This window comes from Pyrus communis, chromosome 16, assembly GCF_041283825.1.
Source record: "Pyrus communis isolate YQ-2024b chromosome 16, ASM4128382v1, whole genome shotgun sequence".
NCBI classification, from domain to species: domain Eukaryota; kingdom Viridiplantae; phylum Streptophyta; class Magnoliopsida; order Rosales; family Rosaceae; genus Pyrus; species Pyrus communis.
The window spans coordinates 26,221,529-26,231,116 of NC_142580.1; the positions used below are offsets into that span (position 1 = coordinate 26,221,529).

Here is a 9,588-nt window from a genome sequence, read left to right on the forward strand (position 1 = left end):
TTGTTATCTCTCTTACATTGTGCCTTTACTTATAGTAGTAAACGAGAGAAAATATTCCTTCTTATCCAAAGAATACAAGATACAATAGGAAATGATAATAGAATCAAATTTAATATAGAATTTACATAATTATACTTAGACTTGAAATGTTTACCGGAGACAAAAAAAAGCACGTAAGCCAAACTACATCCGGTGACGTCATTTTAATGGATATCTTTTTCGGCCGGTAATTTAACTTGATTCTATATTCCGTTTTCGTCTTCCATCGTACGGTCACGATTTTGTACTGCATTTGCCTTCCGACAATCCTAGGCATAAAACCGAGACCGAAAAGTGTAACCCAACTTCCAGAACATCTTCTGACCAATAGGGACTAGCCACGTGTCAGAAACTTCTGAATATAGCGTCCGCATTGGCGAAACGACACGACTCGAAAAGTCTGTTACCGTGGTCCAAAAGACACTGGATAACTGACACTCTCGTGCCACAGAGTCGCCAGAGTAGACTTAATAGAGACTGCCCCTGCCATTATTACGGGTTCCTGATTTTCTCGCTCTCTCTCCAAACAGAAACCTACTTTCTCTCACTTTCTCGCGCGTTTTCTCGGAAAATTTTGAGAATCCCAATCGAAATTCTACAGCCTCTCGAGAGTAGCTCAGCTCTCTCTGTCACTTCAAATTTCAGCTGAAAACCGAAGTATTAGGGTTTGCATTTGGTGATTTTTGGGGATTTGAATTCAGAGTTTGTGAGTTTTGTGGATTATTATGTGTTTGTAGCTGTTATGGATTTGTGATTGTGATTATTTGTTGTGAATTTTGTGTATTTTGGCCTTTTTATGTGTGCTGCAGATCCAAAAATTAGGGTTTGGGATAAAATGCACACTAGACTCATGGAAAGGACCAACTCTATGAGAGGGAAGAGGCCAATGGAAGGGGGAGAGGAGGAGCAGGCTGAGCGAAAGCGTCCTGCTCTTGCTAGGTAATGGATTTCATCTGGTTTAATTTCTATTGATTATGTTAATTACCTTGGTTGATTTTTTGTTTGCTAATTTGAATAAGTAGACGTGTAATTTGTGAATTGCGAAAAATCCCTTTTGTTTGAGCTGATGTGGCTATACTTGTACTGATGCTCAATTTGAGCAGAGCAATGTGTTTCTTTGACTAGTAAATTTGGAAATGCATTTGAAATGACTGAAAGTGCTTTTTGTGAAACTGTTTTTTTGTTGCAAAAGAACTTTCATCAAAAGCGCTTTGAGTAATTTTAAATCACTTTCAAACACTAGTTGCTGATTAGAAGTGGTTTAAATGCTAAGTAAACCTCACCGGCTTCAATGTAGATAAAGAGTAACATTTGCTTATGACTCAAGCTTACTTAATGACCATAGCACATCACCACCACCAACCATGTTGTTCTTATCGGATGAGATATTTGAATTGAGAATAATTTATGGTGCATTGTTTTGTATGTCTTTGAGTACGTTGTTACCCTTTTGTGATTGGGGAATAAAAACTTTTGAGTTTCTGTATGGATCGACTTGACACTTGAATGAATTGTTGTGTCCAAAGCTTCAATATATTTTCTATTTGTGCTTAATGTTCCATTGAATATGTTTTTGCAGTGTAATTATAGAAGCTCTCAAGGTGGACAGTCTGCAGAAGCTATGCTCGTCATTGGAACCCATTCTTCGCAGAGTTGTAAGTTGTTCTAATAACTTTCATATGTGACGTGTTTATCCCTCCTTTTTGATAGAATTAGTAGTTACAGTTACTGATAATCCAATGTCTATATTTGGGCTAATAAAGTTGAACAAATCAAAAGATAGTTTAAACCGTACTCTTGTTCCACACAGGTGAGCTTGAAACAATGATTAACATACGCAATGAAGAGTTTGTTATATCTTGATGCTTGTTGAATAGTTGATACTTTTTTGTGCTTTTGTGTTTTGACGTCTGGACTATTTTATCCATTAACTGAGTTGGATAAACATCTAATTTCTTGTTTGTTGAAGGAAATGATAGCCTGGATATTGTTATTTGTTTATGTGGATACTACTGATTATTTGTGCTGAAGTTCTTCCCTGAATTCACTTTCTGGGGGTAACTCCGCTAATACCACCCAAATTTTAAAACTATAGATTTAAATGTGAGCGAGAATTTTTCAGGGTATGTAACTTAGTTTTTTTATTTTTTATATTGATATATAGTGGTGGAAGCTAAATTTGTTTGGTGGTTGGTTAAGTGTTCTTGACACTTGATGTAGTGATTAATCTTCTGAGCTGAAATTATATTTAGGCCAACGTTGTATGTCATTAAAGTCATTTCATTAAAAAACCTTTAGTTCAAATGACAGCACCTAATTTAAATCAAATATTAAGCTTTATGTTGCGTACTTCAAGTTTGTCTTTGTTTAATGTTGGCACCATGTATAGAACAAAGAAAATTTTGGAATATCTGAACTCCTATAGTTTGGGATGATTCTTGTGCTATCTATATGAAGGATAGATTCTTTCTTATGACTGAACTATTTGTCTACCACATGACACGATATACTGAAGTTATGGTAAAAAAACATTTCTTTTGTGATTTTCTGTCTATGATCTTTATCTGTAGCCCTTATTCTTGTTTTTCCCTTTACTCGTTAATAGGTAAGCGAAGAAGTGGAGCGTGCTTTGGCTAAGTTAGGCCCTGCGAGAGTTAATGGAAGGTGAAAAGAATTATTTATGATATTTTTTAATGAACGGAATAATTTTCTTTATTGTATATGTTGTGGGTGTATGTCTAGTGATTCTCTCTCTCTCTCTCTCTCTCTCTCTCTCTCTCTCTCTCTCCCTCCCTCCCTCTTCCAATTAGAAACCAAATATTTTAAACAGTCCGAAATAATGGGAAGACCTGTAGTCCATCTGATGCCAACCCCACCATATTTAAGAAGCAATGAAACACATCAAGAAAAGAAAAGAGCAGTCATAAACAGAACTTTTCTTCTAATCACTAAGAAAAATAGGTTTACAGGATTGGTTATCCCTAATTCTTAAAGCATTTATCTATTTTTCTATAGTAGTTCAGTTGTCTACTTAATTGATTGGTTCTTATTTGTATGAATCATGTGTGGAGATTTGAATGACAATCTAATGCCTTCCTTTCGTAGACCCATAAGAGGTATTCTCTGAAGTGTGACCTTGTTCTGTTGAGTTTTGCTTACAGCGGTTGACCAATGATGAAGATGTGTATAAGTCTTAAAATTAGTTTACTTGCTACATATTTGTGGTCATATTTTACGTTTGGGAATTGTTCTGGATAAGATATTTGTTGGGTAGGAATTTGTATGCTTCTGTATGATACACAAAACTGTCACAGAGGTTGAAGGCTTAGATTTACCAAAGATTTCTCATTTTCCATTCCATAAGTATGATGTTCAGAGAACGAGGTTGCTTTTGTTATATGGACTTTTCTAGATTTGTAATCATATATATTAATTCCTGAACAAATATTTATTGGGGAAAAAAATAACAGAAATGACAGGTGTTTTTTGTGTAAGATCTTTCGTTTTGATGTCCTCTGATATTAGAACTATAACCACCATGAACTGTCTTAGCAAAATAAAAATGTTCAAACCATGACCAATAGTCAACATGTAGTGGTAAAATGGTTTCTGATATTTTACATTTCAGGTCTTCCCCAAAACGAATTGAAGGTCCAAATGGGCAAAACTTGCAACTAGAGTTTAAGTCCAATTTGGCTCTTCCGATATTCACAGGAGGGAAAGTTGAAGGCGAGCAGGGTGCTGCAATTCATGTTGTTTTGGTTGATACAAACACTGGCCGAGTTGTAACATCTGGACCTGAATCCTCTGTAAAACTAGATATTGTTGTGCTTGAAGGAGATTTCAACAATGAAGACGATGAAGGCTGGACTCAAGAAGAATTTGATACCCATGTAGTGAAAGAGCGTGAAGGAAAGAGACCTCTATTGACTGGGGACCTGCAAGTGACCCTCAAAGAAGGGGTGGGAACTCTAGGGGATCTGACCTTCACAGATAACTCAAGTTGGATACGAAGCAGGAAGTTCAGACTTGGATTGAAAGTAGCTTCGGGATTTTGTGAGGGCATGCGCATACGCGAAGCTAAAACAGAAGCTTTTACTGTTAAAGATCACAGAGGGGAATGTAGGTTCACGCTGCAGACTATATTAGTTTTTTGTCCTAACTGTGCTAGTGCACTGTTGGTGATTTGCTTTTTCCTTTGATCTTGCCAGTGTACAAGAAACACTACCCACCGGCATTAAATGATGAAGTATGGAGATTGGAGAAGATTGGCAAGGATGGGGCATTCCATAAGAGGTTAAACAAAGCAGGAATATTCACAGTTGAAGAGTTTCTTCAGCTTGTGGTCCGAGATTCTCAAAAATTACGGAATGTAAGTGCAGGACTTTGTTTGAGTTGTAAAAACGCTCGCAAAAACACAAATATTTTTGTACCTTGTAGATGTTTATGTTTTGCTCTTGTTTATAGATCCTTGGAAGTGGGATGTCAAACAAGATGTGGGAGGCTCTTTTAGAACATGCAAAGACTTGTGTCTTGAGTGGGAAGCTTTATGTTTATTATACTGAAGATACAAGAAATGTTGGTGTTGTTTTTAACAACATCTATGAGCTGAGTGGCCTCATCGCCGGGGAGCAGTTTCACTCTGCTGATGCTCTTTCTGACAGCCAGAAGGTGAATATTACCTTATTTTTTTCTTGGAAATATGGTCTCACTATATTATTACTAGGTGGTCAATCGTTTTGTTCTTTTGGATTACATATTTCAAAATCAAGTTTCCTTGTCTGACAAGGATTTATATTTGACACGTATTTTTTTTTTCCCGAAGAGTTGAAAATGATATCATCACCAAGGAGCATTAGCAAGAGGGAGATGAATTTTTCTGATAATTCAAGTTTAAAGGATGTGCTTTTTTAAGTGCTATGGTTCTTTGTTCTTCTTGTGATCTTTTGTTATACTCGTAAAAGTATGGAAGTTATGAAGAGGCCCCTGTAACTACAATGTTTTCGAACTAGTTATGTACTTTCTGTTGCTGACTGAAAAATGGTTTTACTTCTAAAATCATGGGCAGTTGAAAGTCCTAGAGTTCTAGATGCTATATTCATTTTTAATCTTTTGTGGTCAATAATTGACAATGGAAAGGTCAAATACAAAAAAAATTGTACAATGCTTATGTTTGTGCAGGTCTACGTAGATGCGCTGGTGAAGAAAGCATACGACAACTGGGATCAAGTTATTCAGTATGATGGCAAGTCACTTCTAAACTTCAAGCAGAGTAAGAGGCCAGCTGCACCCCGAACTGAATTTCAAATGGGCCCAATCAATTACTCTGAAGCTTCTGATCAACTGCAACTACATCACACATCAAATTCAGTTCACTCAGAGCAGCCTCCATTGGATCCAGCCCTACCAATTGGAGGTAAGCATTGCGCCTGCATGAGCATTGAACCTTTGGTTTTTTGGTGGGGAGAGGGAGTAATCCCATCCACTCATGGTTGACCTCATAAAATTTATTTGTGGAAGTAATTATTCAGTCAGAAAAAGAATAAGTAATCAATAAAGATAAGATAAGCTAAAACAGTGAAGGTGTTAAGTGTCCTTTGCTTGTGTGGAATATAACTTCAGGCAAAATATGAAAGTGTAGGATTTATAAATAGTGCTACACTGACTATATTTACAGAACAGAACCTGGAAAATCCTGAAGATGTGGGATGTCAAATCCTACAAAAATGAGCACAAAATTCAGTACACTTGCCTGACTACTCATCAGCAACTTGGGTAGTTCACTTTGGTCACTAAAATATGATTTAGTGATTTATAGGACAACCTTTATTATTTCTCAACTATGATTTAGGATCTACAGCTACTTTTAAAATTTGTTAACTTTATACATAGTATTCTTACAAACACCTTAGCGGATCAAAGCTGTAGAGTTTTAGAAGTGCCAGTCTATATAACTACGTAAAACTTGTATGTCTATGACCCATATCAGTGGAGTTATAATTTATGTTACAAAACCGAGCCTAAGCTTGTAATAAAAAATGCCATTGGAATGTAAGTGAACTTTTTGGTCGCACACTTACACCATATATTCTTTACACTTGTTGAGTTTTTATGGAATGCCTTGCACTTAATTTTTCCCTAAAGTAGAGCATCTGTTGTTTTCTGTCATGAAACCTTTCCTTCCTTCCTTTGCTATTCAAATTGTCCATACGTAGTAGCTGCTAAGGCTGACACAGCCACACACAGCCACACCCACCCACACAATCCTACCCCCCTGCCGCACATGCACACCCACACATGGGCACATGCGCTATTCAAATTGTTCATAAGTAATAGCTGCTAAGGCTGACGCACACATGCTTTCCTTCCATTGCTATTCAAATTGTCCATACGTAATAGCTGTTAAGGCTGACACACCCGCCTGCGCCCACAACACACACCACACCACCCCACTGCACACACACACGCACGTGTATGCACACAATGCATGTATTGACATATCCCACCATCACATGAAGACGATAGCCACAGTCATATGTATGCCCACAATGCATGTATTGACGTATGCCGCCGTCACATGAAGACGATAGCTGGATAGGGTCCTTATTATGATTATATTTTGGCTTATTTTTTTTATTATGGTCCTCATCAGGGTATAATGACAGTCTATCAACAAGATACTTGACCCAGCCACTTGTAAATTCCAATTCTCATACCCAGTTTGATGGCGCTGGATTTGCACTGGATGACCAATTGGTCAGCAATTCTCATCAGGTACAAAGCACAAGAAATGACCACAATGCTGTTGGTTTGGCTCGTGGTCCACCACAATCATCTACATCAGGATTTCAGACTATCAATCCTGCTCAGACATCCACTCTTAATCCTATAGATGACTGGACAACCAACCGAGATTTCTTTTCAGAGGAAGAGATTCGCATTAGGAGTCATGAGATGCTTGAAAATGAGGATATGCAGCATTTGCTTAGAATCTTAAGTATGGGAGGAGGCCATGGCCCCATTGATGTGCCCGATGATGGGTTTTCATTCCCCTCATATGTGCCCTCACCAATGCCCAACTTTGAGGAAGATCGCACCCGTCCTGGAAAAGCTGTTGTGGGGTGGCTGAAAATTAAGGCAGCAATGAGATGGGGTTTCTTTGTGAGGAAGAAAGCTGCTGAGAGACGGGCACAGATTGTGGAGATAGAGGATGAATAGAAGCCCATTCAAAGGTAATACAAGGTTCTTGCTGTGATGTCATTGTTCCAAGGATTTTGGGCATTATTCTGCAAGTTAAAACTTTTAATCAGTGCCAGCAACAACTTGAGGTTTTAGGACTGATTGAAGATGTCGGTTTTAGAAGTCTTGATAAATGACTGACATCTGTGGATATCTGTTGGATGGCAATGAATCTGTTCTTGTACAGTTGCCTGTACAGTAAGTCCTCTGTTTATTTTTCTTACTCGTGAAGATTTCTCCCATCACTCTGCGAATGACATAGGGCCCTGGTTTCTAATGGGTAAATTTCGTATTAGCTCTTCTTGTTGACATACTAGGCGGAGCCGGCCACGTATTTTTAGGATGACTATAATCAGTTGTTTTGGTTAAACATTGCAGGCGGGTGCTGGTGGCTAGTGTTCTATATTATTGTGTTAGTTGCTTTTGTAATTTGAATTGACTGGAATTCTTGTACTTTAGACAGTCATTACTTGTTTTCACCTAGTCTTGAATTTGAGTTTCCGTGTTTTTAGTACCGAAATCAGCATAACATAGCGAGATCTGGTAACACCATATTAAGTTTCGATTGTGTAAATTGGATGAGGTGGTAACACCAGAATCTAAGGGTTGACATGTGGAGGCCAAATGGGATTTGTGAGGACGATTGGATGCAGTTTCTATCAGGGATCATACCGCAGTTAGGCCTCGTATATGTCCCAGAAGTCGCGTGACATGAAATTTGTGATGAACCCCAGAAATCGTGTAATTCTACGCAATCTTTAAGCCTGGATAGCCTGGGATTCGTACACAGGAGTATTGGATCAATGCCTTGTGGTTTCTATTTTTTTTTTTTTTTTTTTTTTTCTGGTTTGGAATGCATTCCGGCTTCGGTTTTACTGACCCTACTTTTTCGGTGGTGTTTGGGTTAAATGGTGGCACAATTTAAGAACGTATTTGGAAGGTTGAAATGCTAGTTGCCTGCCTGCCACTTGGGAGTAGGAAGGAGGAAGGATCATCTTTTGACTGCATGGGACTCAATCACGATTGTTACGAACCGACCGATTTTGCGTTTAGGAGTACTTGTGACAATCATTCACGCGCACAGACGACTCAGCAATTGATGCAGTGGCAATCGTTCACGCGCACAGACGACTCAGCAATTAATTATGAACCAAACTTTCTTCTATCTTGTTACTTTGATCACATTACCCGCATCAGCAGTGTAATTAACTTTCTTCGTTTGCATCTCATGTCTCGTGATTATATAGTTGGTGCGACTGAGGCTGAAAAGATCTGACGATACCCTGAAGCTTTAATTGTGATTACTTCTCATGTCTAGTGATCATAGTTAGATTTAATTTGCGGTGCCAATTTAAGAGATTCACCGAACAAAAATTTTATAGTGCTTCACAGTATATTCTTGGGTTAAAATCTCTTCATCGAGTCCACCAATTAATATTGATACGCCTGACATGTCGAACAGGCCCCAGGGATCCAGCCCAATTTTTGCCTCAACTTTTCCATATTGCCATGCACAAACGAAATGAAAAGAAATAGGGAATCTTGGTTTGCAAAAGTTGATTGTCCGAGAAACATGAAGCATAGTACAACACTGCATAAAATGTGCTGACACACCCCAACCCCAAAGGTCTATTTGGACTTCGAATCGAGCTGTGCTGGTTGTCACCAGGAGGGTGACGAAGCCATAAAATGTAGTGATGCGAAAAATATGAATAAATTTAAACCTAAAAGTGCCTAAATATAAGAGTGCGCTAGTGAGCGGGAATGAACCAATTTCACACGTGATGTCAAAGCATAAGTAAAGTATAGTAGAGTAGATTGAGAATTATACTATCAAAGATCTTCAATGCCTAATTGCGAAGAATCCTCATCGATACGAAAGCTCAGCTACTAAAACCTGGAGGGGCGAAAAATAAGGGTGAGTGGGCCTAAAAATAAAGTTTTATAAATTTTTTTTGAAAACATTATAACCCTTCGCTGTAAAACAAGTATAGTTTCCAAAATAAACGTACTACGTATAGTATGAAAATACTTACCGTTACCTGCAAAATCTCAAGACTTCAATATGTCACAAATTCATAAATAAGAATATAACTTCTAGTAATCACAATATCTCGCAGAAATAAATAAATCACATTGAGTGCTCATCGACATATGCTGACGCACGAGTTCATGCAGAGGTATTCTAACATAAACAGGACTGGGTGTAATAATGATTTACGCTCTAGTACTACAATCACATGAAGACTGGCACTTTGCGCAACACATATAAGTCCTAATTGCCTATAGCAATCTAGGATAGTACTGGCA

The 9,588-nt window shown here is 38.0% G+C and overlaps 1 protein-coding gene across 1 annotated transcript; it reads left to right on the plus strand.

Moving 5' to 3' along the window:
- Nucleotides 1-431: 431 nt before the first annotated feature.
- Nucleotides 432-7,798, plus strand: LOC137731244 (calmodulin-binding protein 60 B). The gene is made up of 9 exons (XM_068470345.2): nucleotides 432-745; nucleotides 849-978; nucleotides 1,619-1,694; nucleotides 2,645-2,703; nucleotides 3,668-4,161; nucleotides 4,251-4,411; nucleotides 4,507-4,710; nucleotides 5,221-5,455; nucleotides 6,692-7,798. The coding sequence occupies exons 2-9, from the start codon at nucleotides 875-877 to the stop codon at nucleotides 7,255-7,257; spliced, it is 1,899 nt and encodes a 632-aa protein (XP_068326446.1). The 5' UTR covers nucleotides 432-745; nucleotides 849-874; the 3' UTR covers nucleotides 7,258-7,798.
- The last annotated feature ends 1,790 nt before the right edge of the window (nucleotides 7,799-9,588 follow it).